Source organism: Balaenoptera ricei, chromosome 11 (genome assembly GCF_028023285.1).
Source record: "Balaenoptera ricei isolate mBalRic1 chromosome 11, mBalRic1.hap2, whole genome shotgun sequence".
In the NCBI taxonomy this organism is placed as follows: Eukaryota; Metazoa; Chordata; class Mammalia; order Artiodactyla; family Balaenopteridae; genus Balaenoptera; species Balaenoptera ricei.
The window spans coordinates 106,517,426-106,540,522 of NC_082649.1; the positions used below are offsets into that span (position 1 = coordinate 106,517,426).

General features: G+C 59.8%; 1 protein-coding gene across 1 annotated transcript in view; it reads left to right on the forward strand.

The window, feature by feature from the left end:
* Positions 1–22,872, forward strand: part of UROC1 (urocanate hydratase 1) — a 36,005-nt gene extending 13,133 nt beyond the window's left edge. Inside the window, exons 5-20 of the mRNA XM_059940544.1 lie at positions 119–247; positions 355–416; positions 3,669–3,735; positions 3,817–3,960; positions 4,949–5,037; positions 6,855–6,917; positions 7,229–7,408; positions 8,042–8,139; positions 8,303–8,375; positions 9,399–9,520; positions 9,862–9,932; positions 12,486–12,584; positions 13,800–13,899; positions 16,366–16,447; positions 20,977–21,076; positions 21,890–22,872. Coding sequence (XP_059796527.1) covers positions 119–247; positions 355–416; positions 3,669–3,735; positions 3,817–3,960; positions 4,949–5,037; positions 6,855–6,917; positions 7,229–7,408; positions 8,042–8,139; positions 8,303–8,375; positions 9,399–9,520; positions 9,862–9,932; positions 12,486–12,584; positions 13,800–13,899; positions 16,366–16,447; positions 20,977–21,076; positions 21,890–22,030 — 1,620 coding nt within the window. The 3' untranslated portion in view covers positions 22,031–22,872. The remainder of the gene's footprint in view (positions 1–118; positions 248–354; positions 417–3,668; positions 3,736–3,816; positions 3,961–4,948; positions 5,038–6,854; positions 6,918–7,228; positions 7,409–8,041; positions 8,140–8,302; positions 8,376–9,398; positions 9,521–9,861; positions 9,933–12,485; positions 12,585–13,799; positions 13,900–16,365; positions 16,448–20,976; positions 21,077–21,889) is intronic.
* The last annotated feature ends 225 nt before the right edge of the window (positions 22,873–23,097 follow it).

A 23,097-nucleotide genomic window follows, 5' to 3' on the forward strand; every position in this document is an offset into this window, starting at 1 on the left:
AGAGCCACTGGAGGGTAGAGGGCTCCGGGCAGGACGGCTAGGGCCTGGGGCGGGGGGGACTTGGGGCTGGTGCAGGGCCCCCGCTCACAGAGCCCCCCGTGTTTCACTCTCCCCGCAGTTCTGGCTGACGATGTCCTACTTGTCCCAGATGACAGAGGAGCAGACGCTGGTCATGTATAGCGGACACCCCCTGGGCCTCTTCCCCAGCAGCCCCGGGGCCCCGAGGCTGGTCATCACCAACGGGATGGTGGGTCCCAGGGCAGCGGGGAGGGCCAGGTGCCCACACACCTGCCGAGCCATCGTCCCCAAGGGCACGGCGCTGCCCCCAGCCCTCAGCCCAGCCCTCTTGTGCAGGTCATTCCCAACTACTCCTCCAGGATGGAGTACGAGAAGCTCTTTGCCATGGGGGTTACAATGTAAGTGCTGTTTCAGCTTATGTTATGGCCTTCGCCAGGCTTTATTATAAAGCAACGCAGCAATAGTAACTACAGCTTTGAAAAGCCCTCACAATCAAAGCTCTATAGCACAGTTTCGCATTTGTGTATTTCCTGCTAGTTTTCATAGATATACCTACAATTTTCATATAGGCGTGAATCCTACTTTTGCAACAATTTACTATCAGTTTCAAACATACAGAAAATTGACAGAATTAACAGGGAACACCAAGATTCTGTGATTAATATGCTACTAAATTCACTTGATCTCCTATCTGTCTGTCTATCCATCCCTATATCCACTATCATTTTTTTGATGCGTCTCAAAGTAAGCTGCAAATATTGTTGCCTGGAATTCAGTATTTGTCCATAGTTTTTTTTCTTTTTTTAATGTTTATTTATTTATTTGGCTGCGTTGGGTCTTAGTTGCGGCATGCGGGATCTTTAGTCGCGGCATGAAGACTTTCTTAGTGGCAGCATGCGGGCTTCTTAGTTGCGGCATGCGTGTGGGATCTAGTTCCCTGACCAGGGATCCAACTGGGACCCCTGCATTGGGAGCATGGGGTCTTAGCCACTGGACTGCCAGGGAAGTCCCCACAGTTTTGTTGGTCTCGAAGTGAAATTTACATGTCACGAATGCACAAACGCACACGTCACGTGCTCCGTTCTGTGAGCTCTGACGATGTGTGTGTCTGTGCAGCCCCTGAGGGTGCTGTCCCATTAATGCTCCAATTGGAGGTGTTCCCTCAGACGTTGTAGCAGGAGCCACAGCGAGAAGGGAACCTCCTCCCGCCCAGACGCCCCAGTTCACAGCGTCTCCTGTGTCCTGCCCGACATCCCGTGTGTGTGCGGACGCTCGGCGGGGGTGACTGGACAGCTAGGGACAGCGCCCTCTGCACCTGTCCCCTCCTCGGGATTCGGGCTGACTTGCTCGGTTTCACCGGCAGTGCTGTTGCACTGTAATTTATTTAGCTCACTTGCCACCTGGTTTGGGTTGTTCCCAGTTCTCTGGGAAGGTAAAGAATGCAACAGGACATCCCTGATCTGCACGTGTTTGTGGGTCTCCGGGAGCGGTGCGCTGGCATTGTAACCACGTAAAGTGTGAGCGAGTCTGCCGTGCTGGGGGCCAACCCGCCGGGCCTCAGGCCGATAGCCTGTGAATGATTGTAATCATGGTCGCCGCCACTTGCTCTAGGATTTACAGAAGCCTCTGAGCTAGGGGCCCTTATTAACCCATTTTGTGGAGGAAGAAACTGAGGCTCAGAAACCCAATTACCTTTTTCCTTCGTCATAAGTAGTTACTGTTATTATATAATAAGTTGCTGTTACTATTACTTATTATGAGGCCTGGCGACCTCTTCTGTACCAGTGGGAGCAGAGGGGTAGTCGGTGTCTGGTCGGCGGCCTGAGTGTGGCCGTGGACCAGCCCCTGTGCTCCTGTCCCGCAGGCTCAGGACAGAAGCTTAAAGGGGCGGAGCTGCAGAGTCAGACCTGGTCTGGCTGCCCCTGAGGGCTGACCCCAGGCGCTGGGAGCAGTTGACCAAAGAGAAGATGCAAATCACCGTAGAGGTGGGAAGGGGTTACCTGTGTAAGGACCAGGTGACCAGGGCAAAGCCTTTTCACCATCAGGCTGACAAAAATGGAACTGGTCCCCTCCATGGTGGGAGGGTACCTGGGGGAACAGGCAGCCACAGGCTGGGGTGTCAAGGTCTATACAGGACGGCCGGGGGCACGGGAGGGCCACATCCAGTGACTGCGGTCAAAGTCCCAAATGGAGATAACTCTGACCCCATGATTTTACCCCCAAGAGTGATCTCAGGAGCAGCTGCAGTGGGTCAGGTGAGACAATGGATGGAGTCAGAAGGACTTAAAATCGGTTCCCGGCCCTGCCGCATGTCCCTGTGCGACCTTGGAACTCAGATCCTATCTGTAAAGGCGACGTGGGTGGCGGCCACCAGGGAGCACGCCCTGCGTCGGGGTCTGATGCTTTCACCCGCCTCCCTGGTAGATGTTTATCATATCAGCCTGATTCTCTTACGTCCTGTCATATTCACACAAACTTGCAAGGCAAAGGTCGTGACTCCCCATTTTTTTGGAAGAGGAAGCAGAGGTTCTAAATGGTCCAGTGCTTTGTCCCAGTCATGGGACAGGCTTGGCATTCAGATCTGCGAGAGTCAGGATCCACCCTGATCCAGAGGAGAGAAGGTCCAGAAAGCAGCCTCGAGGGTCTCCTGACCTCAGTGGTCCTCAGGGAAGAGTAAAACTAAGGCAACAGCACAATCTCCCATCACACTGCCAGAAACGCAAATGTTGGGTAATTATCACGTGACGCCAGCAGGAGTGCTTATGCCCTGCTGGTGGCGGTCACTCCGGAATGTGATGCTGGCTATTAGTGTTTTAAATGTTTGCACTGATGCCCTGGCACCGCCTGCCTGGATTCTACCCTGGAGGGCACGGCAGGGCCAGGGAGGTCGCTTACTGCAGCCTCGTCCTGTGGCCCAGCCGAGCCACCCGGCTGACCGACAGGGAGAGGGGACGTCCTGTGACTCTGATGGGGTTGACTGTGGAGCCACGAAAGGTCTGCGGGTGCTGACATGGAAAGGCCCCCACGGGCCTTGTGTCTGGGGGAAACACAGCTCCAGAAACAGTGCCTACAGAACAAGGCCGTTTATGTAAACAGCAATAACCGCTCACACAAAACACGCCGTTCGCTGGACTCCGCCCTGCACGCCGCACGCGGGTCTCAGGCGTCCCCTGACGGGCGGCAGAGCTCCCCGCCCCGGCCCCCGTGAAGGTGGCTGGATGTTCCAGGACCGGAATCCCGCAGACTGTCCGGATTCGGGGTGTCGCCGGGAGGCCGCGGCCCTTGCCGCTGTGTGTTCCCCGGCCCCGGGTCTCCTCCTGCGGGCGCGGGTCGGCTCCCCCGGCTTTGGCCCCCACGGGACGGCGTGGTGCCTCATCCTCAGCGGGAGGTGCTGGGTCATGTCAGCTCTCATCCGTGTGGCTAAATGTCCCCAGTGATTTCACCGATTTTATTATGGTTTTTAAGAGAATGAAACCTGTCTGTGAAAGGTCTGAGGGGGACCAGAAATGGGGACTGTGGCCTCTTCTATAGCGTTCTTTTGTTTCTGAAGGAGAAGGTAGTGCTGCACTTGGGGTGATGACAGTGCGTTTTAGGCCATGGGAAGTGGGGCCCCAGGCACCGGCTCACCCCGCTTCCCCCTCTGTGGGCAGGTACGGCCAGATGACGGCGGGCAGTTACTGCTACATTGGTCCCCAAGGCATCGTCCACGGCACGGTGGTGAGAGACGGGCCGCGCCTGCCCACGGGCCGGGGGTGAACGAGCTGGCGTGGATCGTGAACCCGAGTCCTTGCCCCGCAGCTCACCGTACTGAACGCCGGGCGGCGGTACCTGGGCGTCCAGGACCTGGCCGGGAAGGTCTTCGTCACCTCCGGGCTCGGCGGGATGAGTGGGGCTCAGGCCAAAGCCGCCGTCATCGTGGGGTGCGTCGGCGTGATTGCAGAGGTGAGCTGGCGGGAGCGCCTCCCCGCCCTCCTCCAGAGCCCCCCACCCCCGCCTGCCCCCTCTTCTCTCGCCCTCACCCCCCACCGAAGCCTCCCAGCCTGGGTCCGAAGGGCAGCGAACGCCCCTGCCTTCCACCCCCATCCCATCACCTGCCAGGGCCAGTGCCTGCCGACACTCTGCCGTGAAACCGCCAGCCTGTGGCCTGGCTTCCCTTGCCCTGGGGGCCTGGACTACAGCCTGTGAATAAGCGAGCCAGGCTCCCCCATAACGGACAGAGCGGTCGGTCGGGGGAGAGCCGGGGAGAGCGCAGGAGCCTTCCCTCTGGCTCTCAGTTCCTCGGGCAGGAAGAGAGGAAGGGAGCGGAAGAGGAGGGGCAGCTGTGAGGAAAGCATGGGGGCACGCACCCGTGGGATCTGCACTTGGCTGGTAGTAAGCCTGTGACATGCACAGATGTACCTGTTAGGAGCCCACTTGGCTGCAGGTGACAGAAAGCCCAACGAGAGCAGCTTACACAAAGAGGGTTTTATTTTTCTCAGGTAACCAGCAGGGCTGGCATTGGCTCAGCAGCTCAATGTCAGGGTCAACATCTCTAGATTCTCTTGGGCTTCCCTCGTGCACACACAAGTGGCGGCCCCAGCCCCAGCCATCCCATCTACATTCAAGGCAGGGAAAAGGAGAAGTGCCAGCTATGGCTGACTCTATTTTAGAAGGAAAATAATGCCTTAGAAGCTCCTTCTTTTACTTCATCAGTCAGTATGGGATCAAACGGACACTCTTATCCACAGGGGAGGCTGGAAGCGGTGGGAGGGCAGTTGTGATTACGTAGGATGTGATTCATCCCCTGGGGCCGAGCACAGCGTCACCCTGAGCGAAATCCAGGTTTGCTGATGCAAGGCAGGAGGGGGAGTAAGTACGGACAGCAGCTCGTAGGGTCTGCCTGGCCCTGTTGGGAAAGGGGGTGATCTACACCCGTGCCTCGTGGTCCCAGGTGGATGGAGCGGCCCTCATGAAACGCCACAAGCAAGGCTGGCTGATGGAAGTGACCGACAGCTTGGACCGCTGCATTGAAAGACTCAGGTACAGTGTCCGGCTCGGGGGGAGACCGGGCTGGGACCTTCTAAATGTCTGCTTCTCGCTGGTCCCTTCCGCGAGCGTGGGGGAAGCCCGTGTGCATCCGTGGTGCCCATACACGTGGTCTAACAGACTTCAGTAGTTTTCTCGGTGACCCCGACGCTCGGCCACAGTTGTGCAAAGAGCGTGTCTTGTGTTTCTCCCCGTGGTACCTCAGTGCCCAGCCCAGGGCCTGGCACGCAGTAGGTGCGGCTCGGATCTGCTCAGCCCCTGGGAGGTGGAGCTTCTCCTCAACAGGACCCCGTCAGGTTCTGCGAGGCCCGTCCTCCTCCCCAAGGGGGCCACGGCTGGTCCTGTGGCGCCGGGCCCCTCCCCGCTGCGTGCTGTCTCCTCAGCTGTCTCCGTGGGGACGGGGCGGGGCTGCCCTGGAGGCCGCTGGTCAGGTGCCCTTTTTGAAGCATCCTCTCAATGAATTTGCTCTGCAGAACTGAGCCCCTTGTGGGGGGTTCGCCTCTGCACAGGGGGCTCCATCTGCTGCAATTAGACTCGCCCAAGGTCTCCAGGGGGCTTATGTAAAAATGTTCAAAGACACACAGAGTGTGAGAAATATTCCCATTACCAAGACTGGATACTTTTTGGACATAGATCTTTGAAAACTGGCAGAAAACTCTCCATTAATCACAGGAGAAGTTCCAGCCTCCTAGTGTGGCATGAAGGGTCTCGCCTGATCTGGCTCCGATCCTGTGGGTGCCTCTGGAGCACACGTGCCCACTCACACCCACACACACCCGCATGTACACACTCACATGCTCACACACACTTTCAACCCCTGTGACGTCTCTGTCATCTCTAAACACCCCTCCTCCAGCTGCCTGCTCCCTCTCGTCACTCACACAAGGTTTGGGTGCTTAATTCCGCGGTCACACACGTGGACACACACAGCGTCCAAATCAGTGTGACAAGTGCCTTAAGCAGCTGTCTGGGCACATTTCTGCTCCCTGAGCTGCGGAGACGCAGATGGGAATGGCGACCCTCCCGTGTCTGTGGGGCTTTCATGTATTCAAATCTTCTGTTTCCCCCAAATATGCTTTCATTTTTTGTCCTCTTATTTTTCCAAATAATGTTTGTTTATTTATTTATTTATTATTATTATTATTTTTGGCTACATCGGGTCTTTGTTGCTGCGCGCGGGCTTTCTCTACTTGCGGCGAGCGGGGGCTACTCTTTGTTGCAGTGCGCGGGCTTCTCGTTGCGGTGGCTTCTCTTGTTGTGGAGCACGGGCTCTAGGCGCACGGGCTCAGTAGTTGTGGCTCACGGACTCAGTAGTTGTGGTGCACGGGCTTAGCTGCTCCGCGGCATGTGGGATCTTCCCGGCCAGGGATCGAACCCCTGTCACCCGCATTGGCAGGCGGATTCTTAACCACTGCGCCACCAGGGAGGTCCCCCAAATAAGGTTTAGAGTCATGTTCAGTGACATCTGCAACTTAAGGATCACGTTGAGTGAGTTCTAGAAAGATCCCTGTAGAGTCCTCGCAGCAACAGCCCTAATTCTACTAATCGAATTCTACACCTTGGGGCGGGGAGGGATTGTCACCTTTGCCAGCCAGCCCCCCCGAGGGCATTCAGTCTGCTGTTCCCCTCAGGCCTGGGTCCTCAAAAGACACACCTCATGGGTCCCTGCATCTCAGGCCTACGCTCACACCTGGTGCTTTGGGTGCCTCCTGGGCCTTCTGCATCCCCACCAGCTTGGGGCCTGTGTGTTGGGGGTGGGTAGCCGTGGGCAGGTGCGATGGGGCCATCTGTCCTGCTCTTGCCCCTTCCAGGGAAGCGAGGAAGAGGAAGGAGGCCCTCAGCCTTGGTTACCATGGCAACGTGGTGGATCTTTGGTAAGTGGGGCGAGTTGGCAGCCTTGGGGACACCAGGTGAGCCCCCCCAGCCAAGGTCCCGGGCCAGGTGCTCCCGGGACACAAGGCTTCCAGTGTCAGCTTGAGGCTCTGCTCCCAACCTCCATGGCCCGGATCCTTTGCCCAGCCAGGCAGCCCTCCCGCCAGGGATCTTTCCAGAGGGAAAGCAGGATGAGCCTCCATGCCTGACTGCTGGGCGTGTGGGCTGGGAAACGCTGCGTGCCCGCCTGTCTGGACCCTGAGCTCGGGCCCCGGCACTGCCTGCCCTGCCCTGACCACCTGAGTCTCCCCAGGGAGCGCCTGGTCCGTGAACTGGACACGACGGGGGAGCTCTTGGTGGACCTGGGGTCAGACCAGACGTCCTGCCACAACCCGTTCAACGGTGGCTACTACCCCGTGCAGCTGGGCTTCGCGGAGGCCCAGAGCCTCATGGCCTCCGACCCTACCGCCTTCAAAGCCCTGGTCCAGGAAAGGTGATGCAGGTCCCAGGGCTGCTGGGGGAGGGGTGGGGCACACATGGCCTGCAGGAACTTTGGACTGGGAGGCTCTGGCCTCTGCCCACTTCTCCTGGGGCAGCTGTGTGGCCTCGGGCAAGACCCTTAACCTCTCTGGGCCTCTGTCACACGGGGTCATGGGCTCCCTGGCCTGTGGGTATGTTGGGGACAGACTGGGGTGACATTTGCAAAACACTGGGGGCAGCTTCCAGCACGTGTGAGTGCTGAGCAGGTGCTGGTGGAGGGGAGCCTGAGGCGCTTCTGCAAGAGGCCGTTGCTTATTCAGCACTGAGTCTGGTCCTGGCGCCGGGCTGGCTGGCTGAGGACCCGACCCGACCCGTAGGCGCTAGTTTAGGGGCTGCCTGCAGGGTCCTGAAGGGTAGGGGGACCTGAGGAGCCGGGAGATATGGGGGCTTCCAGGCAGGAGGCGCTGGGGGTGGGGTCAGCAGGGGGTGGAGCCAGGAGGGGGGGGGGGTCAGCTGGGGTGGAGCCAGGAGGGGTGGGAAGCCAGCCCGGGGAAGAGTCAGCAGGGAGGTGGGGCTCGTGGGGCTGGGCTGCCGTTACAGCCCTGGCGGGCAGTGCTGAGCTGACCACTGACCGCACCTCTCACAGCCTGAGGAGGCAGGTCTCGGCCATCAACAGGCTGGCCCAGGAGAACTTCTTCTTTTGGGACTATGGCAACGCCTTCCTCCTGGAGGCCCAGAGAGCAGGTGAGAGAGAAGGGAGGGGGGGTCCCCTCTCTGCAGGCCTCGCGGAAGGGGCAGTGTGGCCTGCGGGGTGGCTCCACGTGTCCCTTCTGGAAGCTGGCCCTGCCAGGGCCTTGGTCTTGCTGGGCCTCGGTTTCTCCAGGTGATGCTGGGTCTCTGCGCACAGGGGCCGACGTGGGGAAGACGGGCGCCAACAGGACGGAGTTCCGCTACCCCTCGTACGTCCAGCACATCATGGGGTGAGTGATGGGCCCTTCCAGTGTCTGTCCTAGACATGCGGGTCTGAAGATCTCCTCCTCTCCCCGCTGCTCAGGCCACGTGCTGAGACCTACGTTCGGCTCCAAGTGGTCACGGCACCGGGTCACGGGCTTTCCACCCCAAAATGCAAGGGGAAAGGAACTGGAAAGGAGAGACGCTGTGCAGGGCCTCAGGGAGAGAACAGGATCGGCCACGCCCGAGCCCTGAGTGGGCGGCCGAGGGCCTGATCCCTGCAGCCGTGTGCTTTCCTGGCCACGTGGGCCGGAACAAGCGGGGACCAGGGAGCGGCCGGAGGGAGAGGGCACGGTGGAGTTCAGGCCTGAGCCGCTGGGGTCGGGTGGGGTGCGGAGCAGCCCCGGCTCTTCACCGGAGGGGACCCCAGGGGGGCGAGAGAAGCCCTCTTCCTTCTGAGGTTCATTGTGGGAGGGGAAGGGCCGGAGTTGGGCCAGGGCCTGTGGGGTGTCCCCAGGGGGCGGCGGGAAGGGAGCCCAGCGGGAAGGGAGCCCAGTAGGGGCTGGGTGGGCGCGGGAGCCCAGGGAGGCCCCTGCATTCCTCTGCCTGGAGTCCCCTCGCAAGGCCAGCCCGCTTAAAGCAGATTTGGCTGCTTTGTCCCAATATTTAGTTTCAGTTGCCTGGTTTTCAGGTTGTCTCTGACAGCAGTTTAAGGAATTTCTGCTTGTCTGTGTCCCAGCTCCCTGCTCCTGCAGCCCGAGATGGTACAGCTCTGAGAGGGGTACCGGGAGCTGGGGGAGAGAACACCGAGGGGACAGAGGGGGTGGGGGAAGTTACCGTCCAGTTCGAGGCTCAGGGGCTTCCGGCAGCAATCGTGGACACCGACGCCCACTCACTACACAGGCCCCCACGAACCACCCGCCTGGCGCACGGCCCTCACCTCCTCAGTCTGGAGCATCTGCGGCCTCGCCGACCGTGGAGCATGGTGACCCCAGCCAGGGGGTGCAGCCAGCCTGGGAAGCCCCCAGCTGACGAGCCTTTTGCCCTTGCAGGGACATCTTCTCCCAGGGATTTGGGCCCTTCCGCTGGGTGTGCACATCCGGGGACCCGCAGGACCTGGTGGTCACGGATGAGCTGGCCACGTCAGTGCTGGAGGAGGCCATTGCCGGCGGAGGTGAGGCCGTTGGTTGGAGACGCTGGCGCGCGGGTGACCCCCAGAGGCTCCGATAGACACCTGCCTGGCGGTGCCGGGCAGCCTGGGCGCGTGGGCACCGGGCACGTCCGTGGGCGCTGCCTGGTGCTGGTGCTCAGGCTCCCTGTAGCTGCCCCTGTGTCCGCGTGCCCCGTCCCCTCGTGTCCAGGCCCCTCTGCGTCTCCGTGTCACAGCGGCTCCAGGCCGTCTGTGGACACAGACAGGTGCCTCTGCCCCGCAGCCTTCGCGAGGGAGGGTCTGTGCCCCCCCCCGTGGGGCAGGGGCTCCCGCTGCCTGTGACGCCCTTTCCCCTCTCCCCGCAGTGAATCCGGCTGTGGAACAGCAGTACGTAGACAACATCCGCTGGATCCGGGAGGCCTCCCGGCACCGGCTGGTGAGGGCTCGGCCTGGCGGGGGCAGGGTGGGCAGCTGGACGCTGCCCGAGGTGAGGGGCTGCTCGCCACCTGGGCCACTTAGGCGATGTCCCCACTGGCCACCTCACCCAGCGGCCGCTGGACAGAGAAGCCCGGGACCTTTCAGAAGGGGGCCTGGGCTCCGGGGCAGCACCCGGGGTCAGGCAGGTCTTTCCTCCCCTCACTCCCCTGCAGGGCCCTGGAGCCAGGTCTCCCGGCTTCTCCGCTGTGTGACCTGGGGTGAGTGGCTTGGCCTCTCTGAGCCTCCCGTCCCATCTGCACGGTGGAGATGCTGGAGGCGGCGCGTGCCCCGTGGCTGTGGTGTGGGGCTCAGAGCAGGCCCTCTGACGCTCTGCGGGGCCAGGGCTGGGGGGACGGGCGTTTCTGTGACTGTGAGCGTGACCACCAGTCGGATGACTCGGGGTGGGGACTGGTTTACATGGACGAGGAGCTGACCTGTGGATTCGGGTCTAAGCGGGGCTGGGGGCCGGGTGGGGGGAGTGACAGTGGGGGAAGCAGAGGGCTCAGCCAGTGCACAGGCCTGAGGAGACGGCCAACCGGATGCACCAGGGCAAAGTGCAAAATGGGCGTGCGGGTCACAGGCCTTTGGCCACAGACCCTGGTGGCCGGATGCCACCACCATGTCTGGACCAGTGGGTCCTTGGCCTGGGCTTCAGCCAGGCCTGCCCCGACCTCTGAGCCCCCTCTCCTGGGCTTCCTAGTCCAGCCCTGTCCCCCCAGGCTGCCGCTGCCTCCTGGCCCAGTGGTCACAAATGCATTTCTCCACAAAACCCTTCATGCCAACCGCCTGGAGCCTGAGATGCCCACGGCCGTCGCTGTTGGACTTGAGGGCCTGGGCCTGGGAGGGTGGGGCAAGGGGTGGAGATGGGGGGCCAGTCCAGGGAGGCCCGGAGAGGAGGGGCACGACCACCGAGAAGGGGCCGGCAGGGTTGCGGGGCTGAGGGCATGTGGGCGGTCAGCTGGACGCCGCCCCAAGCCTGCGAGCGGGACCCTCTCTTTGTGTTTGAGTTAAAGTTACTTGGACATCGCGTCTTTCCCCCTTGTTTCAGGTTGCGCTCCCCAACTCCCTCCCTCCCTCCGTCTCATGAAAGCTGGTGATCACAGAAGGTTGCTCTTTTAACATTTTAACTGTTTCTGTTAATGTACACTCTTGACAAAGCTGGCAATCCTGTGTCAGTTCCTCCCATTTTCTGTTTCTGGATCCAGGAAATCTGAAAGGCTGCCACGCTGGTTTACGGTACAGTTTTTCCAAAAAGGATTTGAGGCAGCTGGCGCAAGTAAAGTAAGGCCTCTGGGTGGAAAGCGGGAGGCCGAGGAAGCCACAGGCTGACCGAGAGGCTGGCATGCGCGGACCTCCTGTGGAGCCCCCCCCGCCGTGCTTCGCCCCATCCCTGGGCGGCTGAGGGAAACACCTGCACCCCCTTTGGAGAGTCCAGGGTTTCTCAGTCTTGGCACTGCTGACATTTGGGGCCAGATGAATTTTTTTTGATTGTGGTAAATATACATAACATAAAATTTACCATTTGAACCATTTTTAAGGTACAACTCAGTGGCATTAAGCACGTACACACTGTTGTACAACCATCACCACCGTCATCTCCAGAACTTTCTCATCTTCCCCAGCTGAAACTCTGCCCCCGTCAGACACTATCCCCCTCTCCCCTCCCCTGTCCTTTTGCGTCTGGCTTATTTCAGAGAGCACGATGTCCTCAAGGTTCATCCGTGTTGTCACATGTCAGGATTTCCTTCCTCTTTAAGCTGAATCATGTTCCCTGGGTGTACGGACCACACCTTGTCTGTCCATCGCCGGCCATGGACACTGGGTTGCTTCCCCCTCTTGGCTACTGTGAATGACGCTGCTGTGAACATGGGCGCTAATACCTCTTCGAGCGCCGGGGGGCTGGATATCCTTTGTCACGGGGACCATAGTCTAGCAGCGGCCCTACCCATGCCAGCAGCACCCAAAATGTCCACAGTCATCCCCAGATGTCGCCCGGCTGAGAGCCAGCCGCGCTAACGTGAACAGTGGTGCATTTTCGGGAGCCTTTGTTTCCCCAGTGACTGCCCCCCGGCTCCCAGGGGGCTGCGTCCTGGTGGCGGTGCACAGGGGCTCAGCCTCCCCGGCCCGTTTCCTCACCTGTAAAACGGGGCCTGTGATGAGCACAGTAGTGTCTTCCTCACAGACTCACTAAGGAGGTTCTGGGTGCCAAGCTGGAGCAAGGCAGACACATCAACGCCGCCTTGGGGGGTGCTGAGGTTACTCTGGTTGGGAGGGTCGAGCGGGGTGACGCCCACGAGAGGTGACATCCCCAGAGACGGGCGAGTCAGGGTCCCGGAGGCCCCTGGGGGTTAACCCTGCGGGGATGGGTTAGGAGGGATGTCTGGGAGCCCAGACCGCACGTGCTGGACTCTAGAGCTGCCTCTTGCCTCCCTGGAGGCGGCCGTCTGACTGCTGGTGGACGTGTCTCCCGAACATCCCCCGCATCAGTCAGCTCTCACCCTTCTCCCCGCAGGTGGTGGGCTCCCAGGCCAGGATCCTGTACTCGGACCAGAAAGGCCGTGTGGCCCTCGCCATGGCCTTCAACCAAGCCATCGCCCGTGGGAAGATCAAGGTGGGCTGTCCTGTGCTTGGATGGGGCTACCCAGCCTCCCCACCAGGCCAGCCCAGGCCCGGGAGGGAGGAGGCCCGTCCTCAAACCCAGGCTCTGACGACTCGGTCCCTGCTGTGTGACTTTGGGCAGTCAGAGGCCCTCTCTGAGCCTCTTATCAGAAAAGAGGCTCCTGTAACCTCAAAACGTGGCTTTCCCACGAGTGTTTCATGTGACTTTGTTAAATTGTCCCTTTCAAACCATGACAACCTTCCCTGCTTTTCCCCATTTCCCTCCTGGTCAGCCCTGCCCACCTCGCTCGGTGCATGCACACTTCCTGCTATGGTGCTATAGTGCTGGCAGGGCAGAGACAGCGTCTTAGTCCTTCCTTCCCTCCCTCCTTCCCTCCCCCCTTCCCTCCCCCTCCCTCCTTCCCTCCCTCCCCCTCCCACCTTCCCTCCCCCTTCCCTCCCTCCTCCCATCTTCCCTCCCTCCTCCCCCCTCCCTCCTCCCCCCTCCCTCCTTCCCTCCCCCCCCCCCACTCCTTCCTAAGCGCCCCCTGGTGCCAGCCTTGCTGCAACACTGCTGTGCAGAGGACAAGGTAGACAGGGGCCAGCCTGGTGGTGGTGGAGGGACACTTGGACATGCAGGCAAAGGTATCAATTCAGGGGCTCTCAGCTCTGTGAATAAAGTGAATGAGGTGACATGTGGGGCGACAGGGGTCAGGATGGCCTTCTGCCTTGCAGACGCAGAGTGGAGGCCTGAGTATCCAGAAGGTGCTGGAATACTGCACAGGTGGTTCAGGGCAACGGTGAAGAGGGGGAGCATACTTGGCCTGTTCAAGGGCAGGACAGCTCCTCGGACACTGAAGCCGTGAAATCCCGAGACCTCTACTGCGGTCGAAACGCCAGGCTGTCCCTTACAGCCCTGTGACATCGGGGAGGTGTCCTGTCCTCTCCGGGCCTCAGTTTTCCTCTCTATAAAGTGGGTGTGGTGACAGTGTGGGTGGGGTTGAGGAGACTCGGACCCAGCACCTGGGGAGCACACGGGGCTCCGGGCGGCCGGAAAGTGTGTCTCTGAGCAGCCACGGGGGCATCGGAAACCCTGTGCTTCCTCCCGCCAAAGGTCTGCTTTTCAGGGGAATCCGAAGGGCGTCGGGCGTGCCCTGTCCCTTGATCTCTGCCCTGCGCTGGGCAGTGGACACTGGTAGCTGACCTCTTGTGTCCTCCCACACTGCAGGCACCGGTGGTCCTGAGCCGAGACCACCATGACGTAAGCGGCACAGACAGCCCGTTTAGGGAGACCTCCAACATTTGTGACGGCTCTGCCTTCTGTGCAGGTGAGGAACACAACAAACTTAAACTTTTTTCTGTTGGATTTTATTTAACAATCAAGTGATTCATTCAGTCGGTTGTGGTGTTGCAAAAAAGGTGCTGGCATCTGAGAGGCATGGCACGGGGTGACCAGCCCAGGACGGAGGGGTCCTGGGACGCAGGCTCAGTTGTAAACCAGGGCGGGTACCAGGTGGACCAGCTAAGTGGATGCCCGAGACCTGGGTGCACCTGGCCCCGTCTCTTGCTGGTGATTTTCAGAAGGTGGTCACCTCCCGCGGCCCGCGTTCAGGGAGGGACTGCTGCTGCTGCAGCCACCGTGCTTGTTACTGTCACCCCAGAGCTTCTGCGTTCCAATCCTGGGGGGCTTTCTGGTTCCCAGCACCTGCAGCTCCTCCCTTTGTGGACGGGATCCCAAGGGAAGGAGGTAGACACTCAGGAACACCATCCACATCACTTTGTTTCGAGGGATTGGTCCACTTCATCTAAGTTATGGAATTTATGAGTATAGAATCATATTCCTTCATTATCTTTTTAATGTCTGTGGGGTCCACTCTGTCATTCCTGATGTTGGTCTTTTGTGGCTTCTTTCTTTCTTTCTTTTTTTTCTTTGGCTGCTGTGGGGCTTGAGGGATCTTAGTTCCCCGACCAGGGATTGAACCCATGCCCCCTGCAGTGGATGCACGAAGTCCCAACCACTGGACCGCCGGGGAAGTCCCTGTGTCTTCTTTCTTTTTCCTTTATCAGTCTGGCTAAAAGTTTATCATTTTTATTGATATTCGCAAGAAGCTTTTAGTTTAAATGATTTTTAAAAATTGCTTTTCTGCTTCCAAATTCATTGATTTCTACTCTAATCTTTAGTATGACCTTTGTCCTATTTACTATGGGTTTAATTTGGTCTTCTTTCTCTGGTTTCATGATGTGGAAGCTGAGGTTACTGATTTTAAACCTTTTTTCTTTTCTAATAAAAGTATTTTAATGCTATGAACTTCCCTCTAAACACTGCTTTAGCTGCACCCCACAGATTTTTACATAATACATTTTTATTTTCATTCAGTTCAAAATATTTTAAATTTCCTTTGAGACATTATCTTGGACCCATGAGTTATTGAGAAGTATCTTTTTAAATTTTCAAGTTTGGGGAGATTTTTCCGATATCTTTCTGTTACTGACTTTTGATTTAGTTCCATTATAGTCTGAGAGCTTACTCTGTATTCATTCTGTTCTTTTAAATTTGCTAAGGGTTGTATTGTGGCCCCGAACGTGGTCGATCTTGGTGCATTTGGGAAGAAGGTGTATTCTGCGGTTACTCGGGGGCTTGTTCTTTAAACGTCAGTTAGGTCAAGTCACTTGGTGGTGCTGTTCGTGTTGTCTAGATCCTTACTAACCTTTTGCTGACTTGTTCCATAACTTACTGACAGACGGGTGATGAAGTTCCTAACTGTGTGTGTGGATTTGTCTGTTCTCTTTTCAGTTCTTTCCACTTTGCCATGTGTGTTTTAAAGCTGTGTTGTTAGGTGTGCCCTTGTTTAGGTTTATTGTCTCTTCTTGGAGAATTGACCTCTTTATCATCGTGTGATGTCCCTCTTTATCCCTGATAATACTGCTGGCTCTGAAGTTCTCTGATATTAATGTGGTTTACATTCGTATCCTTTGGCCACGGTAACAACATACCACAAACTTAGAGGCTGGAAACAGCACAAATGTGTTCCCTCACAGTTCTGAAGGTCTAAAGTCTGAAGTCAGTTTCTCGGGGCTTAAGTCGAGGTGCGGGCAGGGCTGTGACGTCTCAGGAGGCTGCAGGGGAGAATCTGCTCCCTGGCCTTTTCCAGGTCCTAGAGCTGCTTTTCTTGCATCTCATAGCCCTGCACTAGGAGGAAAGTATTCCCAGGACCCCCTCCTCTTCTCTGTGGGCACAAGTGGGGGTTTGGAGGAAGAGCCCGCCAGAAGGTGCCGACCCGTTCTGTCCGTGTCCCCAGGGGCCTCAGTCTCAGGCAAGCTCAGGCTTGTCATTCAGCAAGTCCTTAGACATGAGTGAGGCACGGGTTCCATTTTCTGTGCAGGTGCCTGCCTCCCCACAGAGTTCTGGTTAGTTGGCCACCCTGGGACCTCAGGCCTCTGATGGGCCAAGGACAGTCGGTAATTTGCAGCTTGCCCCCCAGACTTTAGCGTGTTTGCCCTAAGGGTGGGACTGATGCTCTGTGTCGTCTGAGCTAAAACCGCCAGCACATCCCTTTGAATTCCTTTGTCCTTCGTGCTTCTGGGGCGCTGTACCTGGCACTTGGTGCCGGAGAGAAGACAGCAGGGGGCGACAGTGCTCGTCGGGCACTTGTTCATTATCCTGCTTCGCTTGGCTCTGAAAATACAAGTTTCTGCTGTTCCTGCAGTTGCCCTGCCTCGTTCCCATCCGTCCCTCAGACCCTGGCCCGGCCCGGCCGCCTTGCTCGGGGGCTAACGGGGCTCTGTTTCCGCAGACATGGCCGTGCAGAACTTCGTGGGAGGTGCATTCCGGGGGGCCACCTGGGTTGCCCTGCACAACGGCGGAGGTGTCGGCTGGTAAGGAGGTTTCCGAGGGCCGGTGGTGCAGCTGGGGCTCCTGTGGAAGTCTCGGGGGTCTCCTCCAGGGTCCTGGGCCTGCTTCCCGGAGCTCCCGCTACTGAGGGCTCCTCGTGTGAGCTGGAAATGGGGGGCCTTGCCCAACACCCCACCTTTGGGGTCTCCCCCGTCGTGCGGGACACCAAGGCCTGCTGTGGACGCTGTAAACCATCCTTTCCTGTCGTTTTCATGCTGCTTTCACAGATGTTTTCCAGGGAATTCGCAGCACTGTCCTGGCCCCGTCCTTTCACTCCGCCAGGGGCTGGGCTGGGAGGCGGGGACCTGGGTTCTGGGCTCCCTGGGTCCTGGCCCCGCTCTGCCCAGCCAGGCCTGTTTCCCGCCCACGCCGCGAGGGAGCTAGGGCATCTGGGAGGCTCCCTTCTGGGCGACAGATGCAGTTCCCTCGTGGGGACGTCCCTATAATATCTGCACTCAGCTCCTACACGAGGGGGTTTTCTGACACCGGCTGGGTGTCCTGCAGTTCCACTCAATTCCAGCTGTCAGCACAGAGATAACGTCAGATCCCACGGCTGAGGGCTCGGTCCCACCGGGCCGTCGTCCCCCCCCTCCGCCGACTCCAGTCACATGTCCACAGCATTGCCCGTGCTTCCGACCCACCGGCTGCAGATCAGAGGTCCCCGCAGCCTCTTCCTCGGGTTCCACTGGTTTGCCAGAGCAGCTCACAGAACGCAGGGAACCCATGTATTCACTGGATTTCCGATTGATTACAAAAGATATCAGAGGATGTGAATCCGTAGCCGGATGAGGAGATACACGTGTTGAGGACCCAAAGGGACCCTGTGGGGCTGGGGCCGGGCACGGCAGCACGTGGAAGCGTTCTGGCTTCCCAGCCTGGACGCTCTCTGGACCCGCTCCTTCGGGGTCTCTATGGAGGATTCCTTACGCGGGCGTGATTGGCTACATCACGGGCCCCTGGTGACTGATTCCACCTCCAGCCCCGCTCCCCTCCCGGAAGGTCAGGGGCCGGGACCCACGTTCCAGGCCTCTGATCACACGGTGGCTCCGCTGGCATCCAGCCCCATCCTTGGGTGGTTTCCCAGAGTCACCTCATCGACATAAGGAAAGACACCTTCATCCCTCTCAGCACAGGAGATTCCAAGGGTTTCAGGAGCTCTGTGCCAGGAGCAGTGGACAAAGACCAAATACGTCTTTCTTGTTATAAACCATGATGTCACATTTGCTGCTAAGAACGATGAATAACTAATGTTTACTGCAAGTGGACCGCATGGCAAGCATTTGAATCCCCTCTCTCACCTACTCTTGCAAGAGAAATGCACCTACAGATGCGGAAACTGAGGCAGCAGGCAGCTGGGGCTACACCTGTGCGCGTGGCCTCTGGGCGGGGGGGTCGCCTGGGGAGCTCTGGTTGCGCGGGATTCCCGGCTCAGAGCAGCAGGGGGCGCCGTCGCCCCGCAGAGGAGGAGGGCTGCCCAGGCCCGGCCACCTCTGAGCCGACCTCTGAGCCCGGTTTGGCCGGATCAAGCCTGGACTTGCCCTCCAGAGCCAAGTCCTTCACGCTGCAGCTTCCAGAGCGTCCCCGGGGACTGGCTTGGCCTTGGGCCCTTCGAGGCCGGAATTCCAAACTGCAGCCCAGTCAGGTGGCTCTCATGAATGGAAATTGTGATCGGATCGCATGTGCTTTCAGAGACACAGGCTGGGGAAAACCAGGACGGGAGAGAGCGCCTGGCGTTTTGACACTGGATTTGCTGAGTCATGCTGCAGGTGCAAAAGCAGCTCTGAAGGGGGCCGGAGGTGGTGGTGGAGCCGAATCTGGACCCAGATCTGTTGTCCCTGGATTCACGACATTGGTGACAGGACCGCAGAAGGCAGGACGGAGCCCCCGAGAAAGCGTGCAGGACACGAGGCCTCGGGACACTGCTCGCCGCTGACCCTGCACGGGGCTCCCAGAGCGGGGTCCCCCCTCACCGCCAGGCTGCCCCCTAGGCTCTGACAGGGTGCGGCCGGCGAGGCACTGGCACCGAGGCCCTTGGTCATGGCCGCCCTCGAAGGCTCCTGTGGAAAGTGCCTCAGATTCACCTATAATCCATCAGACACACACGTGCATGGTTTAATCCAACAGATACTGCTGCAAACCTTCCCGCGAAAATCAGCGGGAAAAATCTGTCCCACCCCTGTTCTTCCTTCCATCTCCAACTATAGTTTTTGCTTTCTTGTGTGGAAAAGCAAGTTTCTAAGTCATAAGCCACGCTGATACCTCTCAGTTTGCTTTCAGTTTTTCCACTATCTGTTGGCTCCCCGATTCCGAGCTGGTCAGTGTTGCACTGGGTCGCTCTGCGGTCCCTGCTCTGCCCAGTCTGCTCTGACTGTGTGCTGGGGTCTGTCCTGTGCTGCCTGGCCCACGGTCCGTGCTGTCTGCTCCTTTTAGACAGGGCGCAGGGCGGGAGAGTCGGCAGTCAGTCCCTGGTCTCGGCGGGTTGGACGGCTGCGTAGAGACTGTGTGGTTCCGTCCCTCCAGGGAGGGTGCGGCCAGTTCCGGAGCCGCGCGGGAGGGTCCGGGCCTCACCGTCGGTGCTGAGCCTTCCCCTCAGTCCCTGTGTCCCCGCCTTTTGTCCTCACACCCGGTCCAGCCCCGGGGCCTCACGTCTTTGAGGAATAAACGCACCGTCTTTATCCGGATACTGATACTGTTTCCTCACTAGAGCATATCTCGAACCCGGCTGTGCACGGGGATCCCCAAGGAGCTTGTTTCTCCTGGACAAATGGTCATGATAGCAGCATGCTTTGCGGGCTAGCGGTGGAGATTAGTCACGGCAGCTAAGGTGCCTAAGGTGCGCGACCTGTGCACGGGTGTCTCCAAAGACACTCGTCGAATCATCTCGATGGTCCCACCTATGAGGCAGCTGCACCCAGAGTGTCACTCTGCCTGGGGTTCCCAGCAAACCCACCCGCAGTCACTTGTGAAGGAGCCAGGACAGGCCCGCCCCCTGACCCGCCGAGGCACCCCTCCTGTGAACGTGAACCGTTATTGTGTGTGCGTTGTGGGTGCCACAGTTCCCGGCATGAAGATTCCTGTTTGCATAACCTCTTCAGCCCTGGCCGGTATCACTGCCTGAAACCCAGGGCTGCCGGGCTGGTGGGCAAGAATTACAGACTCTGCTGTTTTGCTTTGAGTCGCTCTCTCCCAGGGTCTTGTTCCTGAGTTGCATGTTCTTGTTCATCTTATAACGTTGAGTACTTCCTTCCTTAGTACATCTGGCACTGACTCTTGTTACATGTGACATAGGGTTCTGCTTTTATGTCCTTCTCCACGGGACCGTTCTCTGTCCGGCAAGTGCTCCAAGATACAGGTCCTCCTTTCTTGCTGTCTTCCTGGGCCCAGGACTGCTCCAGGCAGGGTTTGCAGAGGTCACCTGGGGCTGAGCACCTTTGCCCTCTGACCGTCTGGGCTTCGGGCTACCAAAACGAAAGATGTCGTTCTAATCTCCGAAAGTCCTCTCTGGTCAGAGGACTGTGGCTGCCGCCTGCTTTGTCCTCTGATCCCCGGCACCAGCCTCTAACAGGCGAGTGGTGATGACCTTGAATCCGTGCAGAGCCTTCTCCACCACAGGGGCCACGGGAAGTGCTGGGAGCCCGTTCGCGGGCACAGGGCTGCCGGCTGCAGGGACGCGGGCCCGGGCACAGGAGTTCCGCTTCCGCTCCCTGGGTGGGATGGGGCAGAGGGTCCTCACCCTCTTGGTGGGAACCGGCTGAGGTTGTCAGGAGGGTCCAACTGGGCAGAGAAGCGGGTGAGGCCGGAGGGGCCAGAGGGTCTGAGACCTGAGGGTTTGGGGTCATGGAGAGGAGCCTGGCACTGAAACCTGGCAGGAGCTGACAAGACTGAGGGCGTTTCCGAATCTTTCGTGTGTGTAACCGAAAGGGGCTGGAGGGTCAGGGATGTGAGCTGGGCAGGAGCCTTTGAGAAAGACGTGGAGGGTGAGGACGGATCCAGGGGCTTCAGGAAGGACGCAGTCTCCGTGGCTGGTGGGGAAAAACTGCGGGGCAGACAGTGGGAGAGGACGGGCACTGGCACACGTGGATGATGAGATTCGAATGACAGCCCTCAAGACACGCGTGACCCCAGAACACACCAAACCCGGGAGAGGGGGTGGTCCAAGAGATGCTGGACATCAAGGAAGTCGGCCCTCAAATCAAGCAATCAGGACCCCAAATGCGAGTACAGGAAGGCAGAGTGCGAAGGACGGCAGGAAGAGAGAGCCACGTGGAAGAGCGGGAACCACGGAAGAGGTGGTCCCGTCCCCCACGGAGGCGACACGTGGGGGCCCTGAAGGGGGGCCTGGGGTCTGTGGGTGGAGCGCGGAGGCACGAGTGGGCAGCCTGCATCCCTCAGGCCATTCGGCACAGGCAGGCTCCGGGCTGCAGGGCTGTTTCCCCAGACAGCGCCTCCGAAGCAGGCCTGCCCCTCGCAGGGTCGGACCCAGCGTGACCTGGGAAACTTTTGCCTCTCGCAGGGGCGAGGTGATCAACGGGGGATTCGGCCTTGTGCTGGACGGGACCCAGGAGGCTGAGCAAAAGGCCAAGATGGTGCTCAGCTGGGACGTGTCCAATGGAGTGAGTGACCGCCCGGCCCTCCCCATCAGTGCCCTGCCCTCCTCCCAGAAAACAGTCCGGAGCCCCCGCTGCTCCTGTGTCTCCCCGCCAGCCACCGCCAGGGTTTCCCTCCCCTTCAGACGGCTGCATCTCGGCCGGCCGGGCTCTTTCCAGCCCAGCCTGTGTCCGCAGGCGGCCCAGGCGGTGTCTCTTGCGTGCCTGCTGGCTCGTGCGCGTGTGGTGCGGGGCTGCATCCCTCTCGATGGCCACGGCGGGCCTGAAGGGGGAAGCAGCACAAATGCGAGGTCGGGGGTGATGGGGGGTATTTGCAGATGTGAGTGGAATGGGGAGGGGCTTGGGAGCCCGCGCCAGGGTTAGACTTGGGTGGCCCAGGAGGGTGGAGGGGTGGAGCCCCAGCAGGGGGGGCTGGTCCTGTCCTGAAGGCAGTGAGGCAGTGAGGGAGTGGCTGGGGGAGGTGGGGAGGGGCAGGAAGGCAGCAAGAGGTGGGGGGGGAGTGCCGAGGCCGCCGTCCAGGGGGCCCTGAGGATGCTGGGCCAGGTGGAGGGAAGGAAGCGGGCGGGAGAGAGGTCTGAAGGCAGAGCCGAGGTCCGTGCGCTCTGAGGACGACGCCGGGGGGCCTGGCCTGGGGCCCCTGCCCGGGGGTGGGAGGAGTCCGGGCAGAAGGATGGCCAGTGTCACGTCGTCACAGGCGGGTGGATCAGTTTTCTGGCCAAGAGAGGAGGAGGTGTGAGCTGGGAACGCCTCGTGGGAACCCACGGACCCGCCGCCGACGTGGCACCAACGCCGCACGCCCTCTCCCCTCCCCGCCGGCAGGTGGCCCGCCGCTGCTGGTCCGGGAACCCGAAGGCCTACGAGATCATCTGCCAGACGATGCAGGAGGACGGGGGCTTGGTGGTGACGCTGCCCCATGAGGCGGCGGACGAGCGTGTGCTCCAGCGGGCCCTGCGGCTGTGAGCGGGACCCGGAGCCGTGTGGCCCCCCTCACCACCTCGGTCCCGCCCTCACCTCACAGCCACCTGGCTCCCGCCACTGCCCCCCCCGCCCCCCCCCCCCCCGTGCTCTCCTGGGTCAGGAGCTGTGCGCACGCCCTCTTGGGCCTCACCACCCGGAGGGAGTGTCGCTGCGTCCCCAGTTTACAGCTGAGGCCAGAGGGGCGGGGACCTTTGCTGTCACCACGCGGCTCCCTGGGGACCGGGAAGGCAGTGGGGGTCTTCTTCAGGGCTGGGTGCTCAGGCCTGGCGCGGAGTGGCTCCGGGGGCTGGTGCCGTGAACACTGGCCAAGCGGGGCACCGACCGGGCCTTGGAGCCGCCTGCTGTCCCTCCTCCCGCCGAGGGGCAGGGCTCCTTGGGCCAGGCTCTCGCCCATCGCCCCGCCTTTCCCCGACCGACCGACTGGCGTGGGGCCGCCAGGGACCAGGCAGAGACGGCCTCGCCCGGGCCGGCGACCTCGCTGCACAGAGAGGCCAGCTTTGACCATGTCCTTATTCTCCTTGGTTCCCACGACAGGCTCAAATTGAGAAAGAAATTGGGGCCGGTCTCCAAGGAGCCACAGAAAACTTGACACCCTCCCCCCACATCTAGCCGGGGGGCCGAGTCCTCCCCACGGGCCATTCCACCTTTGCCTGAGCTAACAAAACCCCACTGTTGTCTGGACAGCAATGTGCACGTAAAAAGTAGCGATTTTCCAGCCTTCCCTGTAATTAGGAGTGACCATTGGCCTGCTTCCGGCCCATGAGACGACGGGGAAGTCAGCTGGGTGGGTCTTCCGGGAAAGCTGTAATAAAAATGGACAGGTGCGGCTGCCTTGCTCTTTGCCTTTGCCCCTTCCTCCTGCCAGGACCTCAGGTGTGGTGCCTGGGAGCACAGCAGCCCTGCTGGGACGTGACCGTGAGGACCGCCGCGGCACTTGGCGGCACGTGGAAAGGCAGAGCTGCCTGGGCTCCTGGGAGCTGCTACACCAGGCCCGGATGGCCTCCCCTTCTCCTTGGTCCTCACCTGCTAAAGCCGTCCTGGGCGGGCTT